At 49.7% G+C, this 17510-nt stretch overlaps 5 protein-coding genes across 5 annotated transcripts; 2 read left to right on the top strand and 3 right to left on the bottom strand.

The window, feature by feature from the left end:
• Positions 1–5432: 5432 nt before the first annotated feature.
• UCRPA7_4408 (hypothetical protein) lies at positions 5433–6695 on the bottom strand (the record flags this gene model as incomplete). Its single annotated transcript, XM_007916962.1, has 2 exons — positions 5433–6315; positions 6364–6695. The coding sequence occupies 2 exons, from the start codon at positions 6693–6695 to the stop codon at positions 5433–5435; spliced, it is 1215 nt and encodes a 404-aa protein (XP_007915153.1).
• Positions 6696–8095: 1400 nt separating this feature from the next.
• On the top strand, positions 8096–8746 carry UCRPA7_4409 (putative scp-like extracellular protein; the record flags this gene model as incomplete). Its single annotated transcript, XM_007916966.1, has 1 exon — positions 8096–8746. One exon carries the CDS (start codon positions 8096–8098, stop codon positions 8744–8746), a length of 651 nt encoding a protein of 216 aa, XP_007915157.1.
• Positions 8747–10606: 1860 nt separating this feature from the next.
• UCRPA7_4410 (putative bys1 family protein) lies at positions 10607–11116 on the bottom strand (the record flags this gene model as incomplete). Its single annotated transcript, XM_007916967.1, has 1 exon — positions 10607–11116. The coding sequence occupies one exon, from the start codon at positions 11114–11116 to the stop codon at positions 10607–10609; it is 510 nt and encodes a 169-aa protein (XP_007915158.1).
• Positions 11117–12007: 891 nt separating this feature from the next.
• On the bottom strand, positions 12008–13027 carry UCRPA7_4411 (putative 3-beta hydroxysteroid dehydrogenase protein; the record flags this gene model as incomplete). Its single annotated transcript, XM_007916965.1, has 1 exon — positions 12008–13027. One exon carries the CDS (start codon positions 13025–13027, stop codon positions 12008–12010), a length of 1020 nt encoding a protein of 339 aa, XP_007915156.1.
• Positions 13028–14406: 1379 nt separating this feature from the next.
• Positions 14407–15405, top strand: UCRPA7_4412 (putative cytochrome p450 monooxygenase protein; the record flags this gene model as incomplete). The annotated part of the gene is made up of 3 exons (XM_007916970.1): positions 14407–14565; positions 14624–15298; positions 15355–15405. The coding sequence occupies 3 exons, from the start codon at positions 14407–14409 to the stop codon at positions 15403–15405; spliced, it is 885 nt and encodes a 294-aa protein (XP_007915161.1).
• Between the last annotated feature and the right edge of the window lie 2105 nt (positions 15406–17510).

Below are 17510 nucleotides of genomic sequence, written 5' to 3' on the forward strand. Positions count from 1 at the left end.
GGTAATGGAAAGTTCATTGAACTATCTAGATCATACAAATGAGAATTGGGGTGCTCGCACACCTATATATTCGCTGTGTAGACCCCTGTCTCGGCTTGGGGAGATTACTACTTAGCGGGGCTCCCATTTTGTCACACAACTCCTACTCAATACCCTATATATTTTTAACACTTCTTGGATTCATGAGCATGATTGGGTGTCACACTTAGTCAGAGCAGATAGCCAGTTTCTGGTTTGGAACCTTCGAGCGATGGAATAGCAATCGGGTTCCCATCATGCCCAATGCGGAGCACTGCTAGCTGGAGTAAATCATGTTCATGGGACATCCCGTGCCAACCTGTGGTAATTCTGCTTAGTGTCGACTCTGTCCATAGAAAAGGGCGAGAAGAGATTCAAGGTGATAGTTGAAGGCATCCTCATTTCGCTGGATCTTATTTAAATTGAAATTGAGGTAGTAACTCATTGGTACAAAGCTCTAGGACTGTAATTGGCGGGCCATTAGGCTGATGTAATCACGCAACGTAGGGTGTTTCATGAACAACACCTCGTTCTGCACAGCCTCCTTGGAGGATCTTGAGACGTTGATTTTAGGTTCATATGATGTGATTTGCAAGCTAATTTTTCATTTCTACAAACTGAAGGCGACAAAGACAACGCGCAAAATGTCATTCTCGTTGACTTCGACTGCTATTGATGTGACACCCGATGGTCTGCTGGAGGCCCGGTGTGTCAGAAGAAACGGCGCGAAGCAAAAATCACATATAAATCTCAACGAATACATCGGCAATGATGAAGGCAAGTTCGATGTCGGTGGTCGAAACTTTAGGCATTCTGCAAGCAGCGTGCGTCTCGAGAGCAGTAACATACTTTGTGCCGATCTGAGATCTTCCGATGGGCTCTGGCATCGAGATTCACTTAATCTCGACGCGTTTATTGGGAATGATGATGGCCGGCTGGTATTCTCTGCTACTTATGATTCCAGTCTTCTACGACCACCAGTACTCATGCGGCAACGAATAGCGACAACGGCTCATCCGACGGACAACGAGCCGTCTTCCGTCCCAACTCCAATACAATGCAATTTGTGTGATGACTGGCCTCGACCTCAACAAAATAGAATCTCTAGAGTAGCCCAACTTACGATGGAGAAGCTCAAGCTGAGCAATCGAAAGAGAAACTGCCCCACTTGCATCTTAGCAGAGCGGATTATAGAGGAGTTTGTTCCAAACCTTGCTCAACCTGCAAAAGTGGCAAGGGACAGTATTGTGATCGGCTTCCATGCAGAATATGCACGATCGCCTGGCTTGCCTGCTTTCAATGTCAAATTCACTACAAATTTGGGGAACAAAGTTGAACGTTCTTGTGTCATGTACAGTAGGACAGGTATAGGAATCGGGTACCCGATTGCACAGCTATCGCTAATCAACTACATAGGCGACCAAAATCTGTCCGAGTTGTATTGTAATGTCGCGACAGCACGCCCGTTGATTGGAGGTTCGACCTCACGGAACTCAATTTCGTTAGCCAAGCGTTGGCTCGGGAAGTGTATCTTGCAGCACGACAAATGTCAAGACACCAGGAGAAGACTACTTCCTGCGCGTATACTTGATGTTGGCACCAACTTTACTGATGGAGTGAAATTGAAGGTTGCTACTACAGACGAGCATGACACTTACGCGTGCTTTAGTCACTGTTGGGGCCAGACACAAACTTTGACTCTGACACAGGACAACTATACCGACTTGCAGAAAAATATACCTTGGGACTGTTTGCAAAAGTCATACACCGATGTCATCACGCTGTGCCGCTTGTTAGAAATACGATACATCTGGATTGATTCTTTGTGCATTATGCAGGATTGCGCGGACGACTGGAAGCGTGAGTCTGCAAAGATGAATGCTTACTACGGTGGTTGTCTCGTCTGCTTAGCTGCTACGAGCGCCGCCGACCACGATGGCGGCTGCTCTGTGCGCAACCTCACAATGAAACACCATGGAGTGGATGGGGAGGGCAAGCCTTACTGCGTTTACATTAGGCCGGAGGTGCCTCACATTCTTGATGGTGTATATCCCCAAGATCGTTTCTTTCCACTTCTGACGCGGGCGTGGGTCTATCAAGAACGTCGTCTCAGCCCACGTGTGCTCCATGTCACGGATATGGAACTCTTTTTCGAGTGTAATAGTGGCTCGGAATGCGAATGCGGCGGGTCCCTCAACTTGTCTGTTCTCCAAGCATCTACCTGGACTAAAGGTCGAGAAGCGTATTTCGCGAACCATAATGACGTCAGTGAGGCAGAAGAAGGCGTATTTAGAGTTGAGCACGAGTGGCGCTCGTTTGTCCGCGCCTACAGTAGACTCAGCCTCACCAAGCAAACAGATCGGCTACCGGCTCTGAGTGGGCTGGCGCAAATGTCACGCTCAAGGAAGGAAGAGCATGGTGTCATTACCGGGCGATATCTGGCAGGTTGTTGGGAAGGAAGTCTCATCAACGATATAGCATGGGCAATCGGGCCAGAACTCAGGCGCTTCATACGACATGGATCTAGTTTCCAGTTTCCAAGCATGCCTCTGATCCCCGGTTCGCACCGTGGGCCAAAGTGGTGTAAACCTGCAGACTACATTGCGCCGTCTTGGTCGTGGGCATCAGTCATGGACGGAGTCGAATATGCCCCGTTTGGTTATTCGGAACAACTCTGTCAAATTCACGGCGCTGATATTGAATTGGAAGATAGCGATCCGTATGGGCAATTGAGAAGCGGGTTTCTTCTGATCAGGGCACAATTGTCAGAAACGCGTTGGAAATGGCAGAAGTCGTGGCGGGGGCGTTATGCCTGGTTAAGCGATATCCCTACTCGACAACTCTGGGGCTTGAAAAAGGGCAAAGGACTGATGTGGTGGCGGGATTGGAAAGATGGGGAGGACCACATGTTGGAAGAATCACAGGTATTGTCTTTGATGCCGCTTGCTACACGTGCCGTGCTAGGCAAGACGGAAGATGCTGAGTTCAGCTTCAAGCTCAACCCTGGACTCACCATTACAGAAACGGCATATCTAGTGCTTAGAGAAGTCGACGGCAATGCTGAGCCGAGAGTTTACGAGAGGGTTGGATGGGCATCGCACTCCGGGATGAGTGGTGGACCAGACATGAAACAGACGAAGCACACGCTTCTGAAGCTAATCTAGGAGAGCATGGAGTGACCACTCAGAAAAATGCTTGTCCTCCACTATGAACGCCAGATTCATGAAATTAAAGAGCGAGAGGATCTATGGAAGGCACCAGCATAGTATCTAGGGATATAAACGCGATTAAAAGGTTGCGGCACTGTACCAGACTGGTACAATTACTCACGAAGAAGCGAGATCAGAAGTCTGCACGCCATCTCGAGTGATGGAGATGCAGCTGAAGACTTTTTTTCAATGGAGGAAAGACCTGGACTATGAGGCACTGAACAATGCTCGCGTTGAGAGTGAGACTCTATTCTCTGTCCTAGGTAGAGGGTGGCCATGATATGATCACTCTGTACGCCCACGTGATTCAGGGGTACGAAGAAACAAGAGAAGCTTGGGTGAACCATCCTGCCCATGGTGGCTCGGTGGTGTGTGAGAAAGATAGAACGGATGGGGAAGTGATGAAGATATAAGCAGAAGCAATGATGGCATGCTCGGGAGGAAGATGCACGCGGGTTGGTCGAGGGGCGGGTGCAGGGTAGGAGGAAATTCTGTTATATGATTGGCCAGTCGAGGTCGGATCTCCTCCCTCAGCCCAGCCATATAAAAGCCCGTCCCCCCTCCTACCCTCCTTTTCCATAACCTCCCTCCTTCATCTTCCATATGCCCAATTCATCAGAATTCAGCAATAGACCATCTTAAAAATTCTTGAGAAGCTTAGTCTCATCGAGTTGCACCCTTCGGAACCAACTTGAGCCCCTTAAGGCACACTTCCATAGTGCTGCCGTTCCCACAGCTACCTCAGCAGCACCAACCTGTCATCGCCCGCAGAATGGACACCCAAATGATAAGCCGCGAGTATGCTCGTCATGAAGGAAGAAGGCAAATGTCTTCCAAGCCTGGACTACCCTCCGCAATAGATCACTCGATCTCTGGAAGGCCCAGAGCTCCACGTGACCTGGGCTATGGCTTGCGTGTCGACAGCAGCCCATCAAGAAGAGGATTCACAAGAAGAACAACACCAGTGCCAGCATCCGAGGAGCATATACCACCCAGGAAAAGGGTACGCTCTCCCTTTGACCTGGCAAAGGCGCCCGGTCTCGAAAATCAGGTGCAGCACGTGACTCCAGAGAGGCTTTCCAGACGAACGAGCAACTCCCGCCAACACTTTCCGCCCCTAGTTCCTCAACAGGCAGAGCCAATTAGGAAACGAGCCATCCTAGGGTTTGACGGTCTGGAAGGAGCGAGCCTGCCCACGCCGCCAAGAACCCCTGAGATTCCCAGGCTTCGGACGCCAGACCTTGAGCCACTCAACAGCAAGGGTCGGTTCTGCGATTGCTGCCAAGATGATGATGATTACCTATGTGGTCGGGCAAAGATGGATGCTCAACGTAAGTTCATCCTCCTATGCTTCGTTCTCCTAGTGTCGTCGTGGTTCAGCGAGGTGTGATCGCCAATTGGCGGGACGAAGTGAAAGGATGACTAAGCGGGTCTGCTGACTCATCCTTCAAACAGTCCTAGCTGCGCTTGCCCACATCACACACAGCGCGTCGAAAAAAAGCAGTCGGTTGCTTGAGTGAAATGGGATGCTGCCTGATCCAGCAATCGGTCTGGTCACGGAATGAACCACGTAGAACTGAGGCTGTTCATCATTATAAGACCTGATGGGAACTTCCTGGTGCATGGCGTTTTGGGTGTTTCCGCATTCGTCATTTTCAGGTGCTGGCGGATGCTGCTAAATTGGATCTGACCGAATGTATGTGGATGTAATGAAGACAGTCGTGTCATTCTTCTTAAATGATCTGAAGCCTGCGTAAAGTTGTTTCGGTCTCTTCAGTGTCCGTAGATGGAAAATTCCACGATGATGCATCAAATCCGGGTCGTCGGTCGAGGTTGAGTAGTGAAGTGGGATTCGTAGGCAAATAAAGAGACAACAGGAGGAAGCAGTTGGAGGTGGAGCTAGAGTTCAGATCCACTACCAACATTTCGTAGTCTCCCTATAATAATCTGTTATTATCCATCCCCCCGAGGCATCCTTACTTCATTTGGTGGCAGCTTTAGCCTTCTAGGCAGCAATGCGACACAATCACGTGACATCCCTTTGAGTCATCCTGTGACAGCAGATGTCATTGGAGGGCATAGAATCTTGGCTTAGTAGCACGAATTAAGATAGTGAGAGATATTGGCTATTTAGAGGTTTGTTGAAGGAAGGTTGAGACTCACGAGGCTAGAAGTGAACCGTACATTTGCTCTCAGGAAGAAACATCAATAGACACCTCTGACCAGATAAAGAAAGAAATTGTAGATCGAAAACCACAAAACCTTAATTCCAGTGTTCTGATCAGAATTACTTGACCAGTCTTCCCACGGATACTTTTTACGGTACGATGCGCGCCTCCTGATCTCAGCTGCTCCTTTTGCAGCCACAATAAGGGCACCGTCGCTGTAGATTGGAGGCACCGAGCCCAGGTACTCTTGAACCGTCGCTGTCAGATGTGCCATGAAGACTCCGTGGACCATGTTGTCGCCAGTAACAATTATGAACTCGGGATCGACGGAATATGAACTCCTCATCAAGTCCAGCAGCAAGTCCCTAACATCTTTCCAGTACTGCTCGGGATTTGGATATCTTCGTATGGCGTCACTTCCGAGGCCGAAGTTGCCTCTTCTTTCGTAAGGACTCTCGCCGTATAGATGTGTTGCCGAATAGAGGGTGGGCAATGACAGCATCATTGCCGATCGACTATAATGGACCGCCATGATCTTGGTCTTGTTGCCAAACTCGGCATTGCATTCAGTCTCGTTTTTGTAATTCTCGCATAGACCGAAGCCGTATCCGGCATAGGCAGCCGATGTCTCCCAAATGGGAGGGGGGAGGTAGATATGCGGCGTGACATGGTGGATGCCTGCATATTCGCATAGGTCCTCGGCATCGTCTTCGTAAAAGGCGATGAGGTGTGTAACTGTGAGGACGGCGTTAGATATGTGGATCCCAAATTCTGTCTCGATTTCGGTTCGAAGCTTCTTGACTGCTTTCCCAAGGACACCAACTTCTGACGATGCTGGGAGGCCAATCTTCTTTAGAGCACGCCTGGCTATAACTCGTGGTATGTCTCGGAAATATTGGTCCATCATGCCATATGGTGGTCTAGAAGATGTTTTAGCATGACACCTGTGATGTAATCATAAGCCTTACGCTAAATGCTGTGACGAAGAAAGCGACAAGTGAGCCATGACCTTGCGATACTTGTCGTCGCCATCGAGAGTCCGGACGACTGTCTCCTCCGTGCCATCGTCATATTCGAGAATCACAGCAACCGCTGAGAAAGAGGATTGTAGACTGAATCCTACACTGAATTTGCGGAATTGCATCGGCGTAGAGCTTGCCGTAAGGGCAGCTTGTTCTTTCTCATGCAGCCTGGTCTGTCGAATGCCACCAAGAGACAGGGCAGATACGGTCGTGAAAAGGAAATCAACGCTGAGCAGTAGAATTGACACGACCCGGATCAATCTTCGCGAAATTACCATGATAGTGTAAGATGCAGTACAGAACCTCCGGTCCTTCGTTCCGATTTCGTCACATCACACCATGAGGGGAGGTTTCGCTCTCAAGGATGCCTAAATACTGGGCTTGTGAAGAGAGCTGCAAATCCTCCGTTTCAACTAACGAAGAAACATAGCACTGCCGCTTTAATCTCGGCCAATTGTCTTCTAACACTCAAAATCAGCCACCGAATCCTCTACACTCAAGCCTATTCAAGCCCTGATAGAATGCCTAGGGCGTTTCTCAATCACCTCATGTTGGAGATTATGAACACCGCCTAATGCTATGCTCTGAACCCCGCGCTACGTTAGTTGACCTACGTGCGCAATTCAAGCCATGCCTTGCGCTATTTGACGGATTTATGAGCGTTTCCAATAGTTCTTGCATCAGTCGATCCTTCGAAAATAAAATTGAGTAGCACAGCAGAGCCTCCCAGAGGTTGCTCTCAGGCCCTTGAAAAATGGCCGCACACTGCAACCCGCTTGGGCACGTTTCCATGGGCGTTCGCGACTACGTAGCGTCCAAAACTTTCTATACAGCCGTGCTGGCACCTCTCGGGCTGAAACTTGTGTATGATAGCGAAGCGTTGGCGAAACGGACGCCGCGTATACTCGGTTACGGCCCGGATGAAGACCACGAGCTGATCAACCTCTTCGAATATGGCAATCAGGCGTCTACGCCAGGCCCGGGCTGCCATATCGCCTTCAACGCTCCGACGCGTCAAGCCGTGAGAGACTTCCACGCGGCGGCAATGCAGCACGGTGGTAGCAGCAATGGTGAGCCAGGGCTGAGACTCCATTACGGACCGAATTACTATGCGGCTTTTGTGGTTGACCCTGACGGATGGAGACTCGAGGCTGTTTGCAAGACTGACGACTCGGAATGATCCTGAGCCTCTGGAAATTAGCTCTAACGTTAGCTAGCTCAAGGCCCTGGAAAAACATGACGCTATTCCTGGTTTCCTGGGAATGCGGGGGTTGCGGTTCCAGGCCTTACGGGTCGGTTAGGCGGGAAGGGGTTCACTGTAGCTTGGCTGAGATCAGCGCTGGGGACCATCCTACGTCATGGTCATTCCGAGCTGCCACACTCTTTTTGGCAACTTTTCCTCCAATCCAATCGACGGCGATCAACAACGAGATCATGGAACGAACCCTGCCGCTGCCAACTGATCCGATCGAACCTGCTGTAGGCGAATAGAACAGCTGACTGATGGCGCATCATCGCGAGGCTTCATCTCGCATTCATAATGGACTCGTTTCCAATTCCTCCCGTGTGCTGCGCATCTCTCCTCATGCCTCAGTTGTGACTTGTGATGACACTTGAGACACCTTGTATGACTACTGTATAGCTTCAATCATTTGCTAGGGCCCTCACACACGATCGAATGGTTCAACCATCATCAACTCAAGCCTTTTGGCTCATTCTGTCTTTAGCACTGCTCGTCGCCGCCGCTCCCTCCCCCGACACCGTGACCGTAACCGCCGCCCCGTCGATACCCTCCACAGCGCCGCAGTTCGTCGACGGCGACACATTCACCTCCGCCATCCTCAACAGCACAAACTTTTACCGCACCGAGCACAATGCCTCGTGGATACGGTGGAACGAGACGCTCGAGGACTTCGCATCCGACTACCTCGACGACATGGACGGCTGCGACTTCAAGCACTCGGGCGGGCCCTACGGCGAGAACCTCGCCATCGGCTGCTCCGACGCCGAGGGCTGCGTGGAGATGTGGGGCGACGAGCGGGAGGAGTACGACTACAAGGACCCGGACTTCAGCGAGAAGACGGGCCACTTTACGCAGCTGGTCTGGAAGAACACGACGACTGTGGGCTGCGGCCGGAAGCTGTGCGGCACCTCGGGCTGGTATCTCGTCTGCGAGTACTGGCCACGGGGCAATGTCATTGGCGCCTTTGGAGAGGAGGTGAACAAGCAAGTGAACGGCACGGGGAGTTGGGGCTCGACGGTGCGGCCGCCACCGACGACGAGCTTTGGGTTTGCATTGCTGGCGCTGGGTTTATGGACGATGCTATGATATGTATCAAGAGCAGTACTACGTTGTAGGCTGAGATCAGTTCAGCGACCGAACGCTGTGTATATACCCTTTTTCTATACAGGCATACAGGAGCTACATGATTAAATACAGTCCATCCAGTGCAGCTAATGGGTAGATCACGACAAGGCATTGTCGTTCAACCAATGCTACTTCTACATAAGCATTATATACTGTCCCTCTTCCGGAACATAAATTGGTTCGGGCCGCTCTGTGGGAAGAGTAAACTGACCGTCCGGCACAAGGTAGAAACGGTCGTAGGCTACGCGTTGATATGTTTTGCGGGTCGTCATCTGGTGTTGATGAACCTTAACCATAATCAGCCCGATACTTGAGCCCTGGGTCTGAGTACCATCCAAAAGTCGAGCACCAATGGGTAGAACCAGATAATCATCTTGGCTATCAACCGCATTATCTGTACCCTCTGTTGGGGGCCTCAGTAGGTAGGCTTCCATAGACAAACCGATGTTCGTCATGCTATAATTCCGCAATGCATCCAGCCGAGGAAGAGTATGACGAACAATGCTCGCCGACTCCCCGAAATCCGATGGCAATCTGGCCAGGAGGCCACACTCGTCATCAAATGGGTGGTTGCTTGAGCCACGACGCCAAGCAAAGATAGTCTCATCCGGCTTGGTCCTAATAATCTCTAGTTGCAGACGTGTGAAGGCTTTGAGAATGCCCTCGCCGTACAAGATAGGCATGTGTACATTGAACAAGCCCATCAGGCAATACGCAAGATCTTCCTTGCGCGTTGTGTCCCGCTTAACCATCCAGGACATGCGCTGAGCGATCGAGTAGTTCCGCAAATGACCCGGGTCTTGGAGGAGTCGCACTTCGATGCCTGTGATCCGGCTCAGTCTAGTCAGGAACCCAGTGTCTTTTTCCAATGCTCTCTTAGTGCCGAGCACCATCCATGAAGAGGAGAAAAAGATGATATGTTTCGGCGCGATCAACTCCTGCAACGTCCATCCCCGGCGAAACCACCGACTGAAAGAGAAGTCCACGTGTTCGCCAGTGTCGACCTCTCCAGTGTCCAATACGTCCGCCAGGTACACGTAACACATTTCAGCGTCGCTTCAGACAGCTCAGCGCTGCTGCGTTTATCAATGCAGCACGTGTCTATCCATGTCCACCGATATCCATCTTGCCGAGTGCGCCGGCATGTGCGCACTATCTTGTCATATCCAGCCTTCAGTTTTGCCTCGTCGGCATGCTCTTCCAGGTCGCGGAAGGTGACCTCCTCGTCGCCCCAGGTGTGCGAGAGGATGGTATACTTAGGAAGTTTTGCGCCTTGAAACTCATGTAGTTTGTGGGTTGAGACGTCAATCAGCCACATGATGGTGTTGAGATTGATTAATGGTGCATTGTCTTCGCTGGTATGCGGTGTCTAGCGTTTGACCAGGGGCTGAAGGGGCTGAATACAGTTCAATTCATGATTGGTGTCGGCGTAACACATCATCATTGGCTCATTTTAGCGACAGTATCTTTGTTTGCAAAGATAGATATCCAAACCAAAATCATCTTGCGAGACGCATGATGCCTCTCAATATAGCCTTTCCCATTGCAGTTCATGACTGAGCATAACACGTTAGGAAGCATGGTGGGCCACAATTTTAGCAAGATTCGAGTCAATTTAGGCTTTGGGGTTGACATGAGCTCGTGTTTTCACTATTTTCATCTCATAGCCATGGACGTTACAAGGAGGCGTATTAAACTTTGCATTACAGGTAATACAGTTGGAAGATTGTTCAAAACCAAGGAATTTTTTCCCCGTTGCCAAAACTTCAAGGTTAGCCCACATGTCCGACGCTCGTCCACAGCCCAAGCCTCATTTCAACTTTATGCGCACAGCGTGAGCTCAACGTCCTTCTTAGCAGTGCACACCTTGACGTTGCTGCCGCCCGGGTTAACTCCATCGGGGAAGACGATCTTCGGGCAGCTCTCCTTCTCGCTCCTCTCCACGAGCTTGCAGCCCTCGAACGGGCAACCAAAGACGTTGCTCAGGTCGTACCAGACCTCATTTCCATCCAGATTGTAGGCAAAAATCGTCTGAGGCTTGCCAGCCTTGAAGAGATCGTTCTTGTGCTTAGTGATCTTGATGGCGATACCGCCAGCCACGGGGTCCTTTCGGAACGTCTCCGAGTAGACGTCGCCACAATCCAGCGTGAATGGTCCCTCGATGGCCTTGCCGACTGAGTGGATGGTGACGGGAAAGTCGCACTTGTTCTCGATTCTGGCGCAGCCCGCATCGTGCGACCAGGCGTAGTTGTTCATCTCGAAGACACGAGCTGAGCCAAGAGTCGCTGATGCGGCAATTGCCGTGACTGCTAGGAGACTGTTGGATAACATCTTTTCTTTTCGTTGTAGAGTGCTGCTTGATCTAAAGACAGACCGAAGGGGAAATGAGTGATGAGAGAAAGATTGGAGGAAAATAGCAGTGAACGTTTCTGTGAGTTCGTTCAATTCCTCCAGATCTGGGTGATACCATTAAATATCTCCCCGAGCACCCAAACATTTGTCCTGCTCGGGACGTGAAAATCATCATCAGCCACCAAAATCTAGAGACCGTTTCTAGTTTCATGGAACCAGGCTGCGTGGAACCTTCACTTCTCGCCGATGATGGGTTCAGAACAAAGTTGATGAGAGGGGTGGAACCGTTTGACCACGCCGCACATGCCAAAGCACAGATTGAACTTTCTTCGGTCCAGCCTTCGTGAAGCTACAGACTTTTGACAATATACTGGTCATCGACGGCGTCGTAGACAATCACATGGGTAAAAATATCTTAACTGGATCCAGACTGAAAAAGGACCTAGGGTAAACTTGGGAGCAAGAGTGTAGGCAGAGAAAGCCAACGACTGTTATTTTCTTGACGTTTGGGCCTCTACCAGAAACACAAATGTTGATCATGAATATATTGGCTTCTCAAATTGCCAGAGATTGACATGAAGGGTTCATATTTCGTTTGGCACTCTATTTAGACATAATTAGACAGAGGCAATGTATTTCGACATGCTGGATGTATTGCTAGAAATAATCTAGCTGACAATGACGAGAGCTCAGCCGCTTTCTCGATGGAATAGACACTCAACAGCTATCAGATCTTGTTGAGATTATTCCATCGAAAATAAGCGTTAGCGGCACAATGCGATTTTCACAGGATCGATAAGTTCTAAACCTGAGGCTTCCCGGAAGTCAAGCTCCAATTGTGACAATATAATCACACAGCCAAGTGCAACGTCACTCCTTAGCTATTCCTAGCGTTTCTAGATATTGTCCGGCAGTATCAATCACGGCGCTCTCGAAACCTTTCACTCTCCCACCAAGGAGAGCTTGCGTTTCACTCGAGTCATAAGCTGTGGGTAACGCGTGTACCGTCCCTCTCTTAAAAACGCCTGCCTCCACGGCCTTTGGGAAGGCTTTCTCTACATGGTCAAAGATGGAGGCGTAGTCGACTTTTGTCGCAATGCCATAATCCTTACCAACGCATGCCTCGTCAAAGGTGACTCGCAAGTGTGTCTCGGCCACATCGTCGATGTGAGCGAAGACGTCGTGAATGGGAAACGGAAGCTCGGCACCCGTCATACCGAACATTAGGAAGTTGTTAGAGCTGTTCTTTGTTCGCATCATAGTAGCATCCAGGGCCAGCTCGTTGCGCCCGAAGACGTAGCCAGGAACAACGTGCGAGATGGTGAAGTGAGGCTTATACGTTCTGACCAACTCATCCGTGTTATGCATCTCAACAATCTTCCCTGCGACATAGCCCTCCATGGCACTCCCGAAGCTGCTTATGTCTGGATTCATGTTTAATGGCGGAATACGCGTCGAGGCAGTCACCGTATCCGGGCCGGGAATGAGGCCAGCGTTGGCCACAATGGACGAGGTGATGATAACTCGCCGGACGCTAGGAGATCTGATGGCAGATTGCAATAGCCCTGACGCCATTTTAATGGTGGGCTGAAAAACTTCCGTTATAGGCTCAAATGTCGGTTTTGGCACGGGCGAGCCGGCGTGGATGACGTGCGTCACGCCGTCTAACGCCGAGTCAAAGGCACCGTCAGCTGTCAGATCGGAGATGATGGCAGCGACGAGCCGGTCTCCTGGCGCGAGCTTTCGGACAGCTGGGTTGGATGCCACTAATTGTGCCTTCTCATGGGAGCGCGCAGTGTACCGCACCTTATGGCCAGCTTCGAGTGCGGCGAGTAAGATGCGAAAGCCAATTAAGCCACTTGCACCGGTGATGAGAACCGTCGCTACCATGGCGCTGTGTGTTGTGTATTTGTCTCACGTGGCTAGTAGACACCAACCTCTCAGACACAGGGTCGTCAAGTCCGAGATACCGAAAGCGAGCTTGCGCTATGCTTTTATAACAAACAAATCACCAAGGCCCTCAAGAAATGGTCACTTAGCTGTCAGAAAAGATAAATTGTAGTCATTCGCCTTCGTGGATATTTAAGTATGGCACAGGTGTGGGTATTTCATGTGAAACTAAACAGAACTAGTTCCAGGATCAAACTTACACGATGCGGCACAGCTCCGATCAAACCACTTTACGGGCCCGTCTCAAGGATTACAAATCGCGTCAAATACAGCAATGATTGGTCGTGTCTATCCACAATCAGTCGGGCTCACAAATACCCATTACTTTGTGGCCATGCTTTACTTGTATAAGTAGGCTATGCCTCTTACGGAGTAAGTCATTTTCACCCACACTTGAGAAATTACACATCCGACAACTCTTCTCAATATATATCCCTTGTCCAGAGCACTGGCATGTCTCTTTGGGCCATTCCCTGAGCCAACTGAAACACTCTAACCACCATTTTATTATCGATAGGTTTTGAGCCCTCAGCTAGTGTAGCTGCTCTAACCAATTGCCTGCTGATATGCCCCTTTCTGTTGAACATGTTTAACACTTTCCCTGAATCTTAAATGCGTTGTAGAGCTCTTTAATTTTCTCCTACTTATAAGCTGTGGTTCCAGAATATTTGTACAAATAGAAGTAGCTAGAACATATCTCTATCAACTAGGTTTCGAGGAGCCGATCCGAAAGGGGACCTGTCTGATTTTAGCCGTATATCGCGTTGACGTGGCACAACTTGTAAACTGTCCGAGCTGCACTCTTGTATCGGAATAATCATATTCGGGTAAGGCGAAGTCAGATTATATGTGATGTAATGAGGTCTGGATCTTCCCGCCAACAGCCGCTACCAATCAACAGCCTTATCAAACAAGTGGTGTGCGGCGTGGGCGGCGGCAGGGGTGTCAGATTCACTAACTCTCCCTGGACAAATACCCTGATTTTACGAGGTTAGAGGTCACTTTAGCAGGTAGTATACAATCCTTCTTGACCTCGCAAGACAATGCGATTCGTCCCCGCCGAAATCGCGAAACAGATGTCAGCAGAAAATAACCTAAAACCAAGAGAGTATTTCCGCCAGTATGTCACTATAAGCAGCCATGCCAATTTCAGTTTCAAGCTCATTGGTTCCATGACCCAATCAATGACTTCCGAATTCGTGGTGACCAGGCTTACACCTGTCCCAGACTTAAATTCCCACAACCCCTCTGTTCACTGAATCTTGACTATCATCATATCACACCCCTAGCATCTTCTACGTGAAGATCAGGCTTCCAACATGACTTACCTGCTTGTAGCAGCGGTCCTTGTTGTTCTAGGAATTGCATGGCTCGCGAAAACGAGCTTCGCGGCACGGCCGCCGAAACTGAATTTCCCCGTGGTCGGCAGTCCTAGCGATACAGATTTCCGCTCAGCTATCATAGAAGGAGTTAAGAAGGTGAGAAGCGACAAGATCGCAAAATCGCCTGGACACAGGTACTCATAACAATGGATAGTACCCGAACGATCCCTTTCTCGTCCCCATCAAGCCTCCACGTATCATAATGCCCATGAGCCTATACAAAGAGGCCATGAATATGCCGGCACTTTCCTTCAATGCAGAAGTCTACAGCATGTTGCAAGGCCAGTATACGCATTTGGGCGAGGATAGAAGAGATCTAATTCCCCTCATTCGGCACGACCTGACAAAGAGCATGAACCGTGGCTCGTTGAGCTTACTACAGGACGAGGCCCACATTGCTTTCGATAAAGAGCTGGGAAAACCTCAAGATTGGACTACAGTGCCCATATATTTCAAGCTACTGCGTATTATTGCTATGGCTACGGGAAGAATCTTTGTTGGCTCTCCCTTGAATCGCGACGAGAAGTGGCTCAATGCGTCCATAAGCTTCACAACAGATGCCATAGCTGTCATACGAGAAAACGGTGCTTGGAGCCCCTTACTCCGGCCGTTCATTGGGCGGTTCCTACCATCCGTCAAGAAGGTGCAGAAGGATATGGAAGACGCGGCTGAGTGGATGGCACCGCTAGTCAACGACGTTCTCTCGGGTGACAAGGAAAAGCTCAAAGATGTGGAAGTCGGATCCCGCGGAACATTTATGTCTTGGGCTATGAAATATATTCCGGATGAAAAGAAAACTGCGACGGAGATGGCGGCTTCTCAAATGATGGTGAGTCCGTGTGCTCAGAGTGTTTTGGTGTCAGCGATTAACAGGCTCCTGACTAGATCTCATTTGCGTCAACGCACACCACTACAATGACTGTCTACCACGTATGACTGATGTTCAGTAACATAGGATTTATTACTGATCCGAGATTTAGGCCTTGCTTGATTTGGCTGCACGACCGCAATATATACAGCCCTTACGCGAAGAACTAGTAGCAGCTTTGAAGGAAGACGGAGAAAGTCTCGATGCAAATGGGAAATCATATATCGCGAAGGATACGATCGCTAAATTAAGGAAACTCGACAGCTTTGTCAAAGAGAGCCAAAGACTGAATCCCTCCGGCTGGTGTGAGTCTTAATCGAAGTATTTAGAAAGGCTGGCGAATTGACGCAATCCATAGCAAGCGTGCATCGACAAGCGACCGAGGATGTCGTCTTTTCCAACGGCTTGAAGATTCCTAAAGGGGCACGGCTCGGGTGGCCCAACTGGGCTGTCGTCAATTCACCAGAAACGACCACTTACAGTACAGCTTATAATGCAAACACAGGGAATCCCGGGCCCGAGGTGTTTGATGGCTTCCGTTTCTCACGGTTGCGAGAAGTTCCTGGTCGCGAGTCAAAACACCAAGCGGTAACTACAAGTCCCGACCAGCTTAATTTTGGTCATGGGCCAAACGCCTGCCCAGGGCGATTCTTTGCGATATACCTGGTCAAGGTCGTTTTGATTGAATTCCTTCGCAATTGGGACTTTAGGCTGGTGAATGATCTTGACGGCACGGGAGGTGAAGAAAAGAGGCCGAAGAACTTTGTGTCGGGCATGGCATCAAGCCCAGATCCTCGTGCTGTCATTTGTGTGAGAAAGAAGAAGATTCCCATATGAGAGGACCCTGGACACGTCATGCACTATTTTTTAAGACGTTTACGCTTGTTATCACTTGGAATAGGTAGTCCAATTGGGGAAGTAGCCAATGGTGATGTAATTGACTCGGCTCCATCCGTACGGGTTAGGCGGGAGGTAGCTCAATTTTAAGCCTTCGCGCTGTACTCACGCTCGGTATTTTATAGGCTTTAGTCTCATTCCAGCGCAGTTTTGCTTCGAGAGATCAGTATTCGTCTATCTCATCGTCATTGATTGGGTCACTGATCATGAATTTACTCGCAGTGTTCCTTCATGACTAGGTTGATAGTCCGCCCTCCTGCAGTCCTCTGATATATATATCAATCAGATGAATCTCCTCGTTGGCATAGTGTTTCCTCCAAACATTCCTCATTAGCACAGTAGCCATCGAAGGACACCCAACATGCCGTCTTCCAAGGGAAAACCTACCGACCCCGAGCTCCGAGAGCAGATCAAGGAAGGCTAGTAGCCCTGCATTGTGGGATCACAGCTTACTTTCTGACAGTCCATGCAGATATCAAACAAGAGCCCAATAAGAGCGGTGGTGGCGAAGGGCAATGGTCAGCCTGGAAGGTCAGTAGCTGAGTAATCGCGCCCAGTTTGTTATCAGTCTAATCTGAAATAGGCGACCAAGCTCGCGAAGGAGTATGAGAAGCAAGGGGGTGATTATGAGAATGAGGCTGGTTCAAAGAATGAGCCTAAAAAGGGTGCACCGCAGAAGAAGAGTGAATAAATATCACGCGTATAATTCTACAATATGTCTCAAACGACCTGCATGAAGTTGCAATGCATTGATCAGACCACTTCCTCGTACATATACGAATTGGGAATATGGACTGTAAATCTTAAAATCGAATAAATCCCTTTCATATGCCGGACATGGTCATTCGCCGGCGCTACATCCGGCTGCCAAGATTTCGCGGACCGGCGAGTGACTCCTGGACTACTCGGATCCGAAGCTCTTCGGCGAGTTCAAAATGGCAATAGACCCGACCAACCTGCAGACTCCGCGCCGCTAGCCGGCATAATAAGAGATAACGTGGCCGCGCACTACCGCGGAAATAACACCTTCCCATCCTGCTTTCGGTGATATGAAATGCCTCATGGTCCTATTCCTTGATATATAAATGGCTCCTATATCTATCCCATCATGATAGCGAGTCGTTACAAAGCACCAACGACAACGAGCATGGCACGCCGAACCCCGCCCCAACTGCCTCTGGCCTGGGATGCAACTCCCCAATCACTGCTACAGGATGCCCACAACATCGTTGAAATGACCAGAAAAGTCTGGGATCGCATTCTCCGAGGAGTAAAG

The sequence above is a fragment of the Phaeoacremonium minimum genome, assembly GCF_000392275.1.
Source record: "Phaeoacremonium minimum UCRPA7 unplaced genomic scaffold PA7_03_scaffold_345, whole genome shotgun sequence".
In the NCBI taxonomy this organism is placed as follows: domain Eukaryota; kingdom Fungi; phylum Ascomycota; class Sordariomycetes; order Togniniales; family Togniniaceae; genus Phaeoacremonium; species Phaeoacremonium minimum.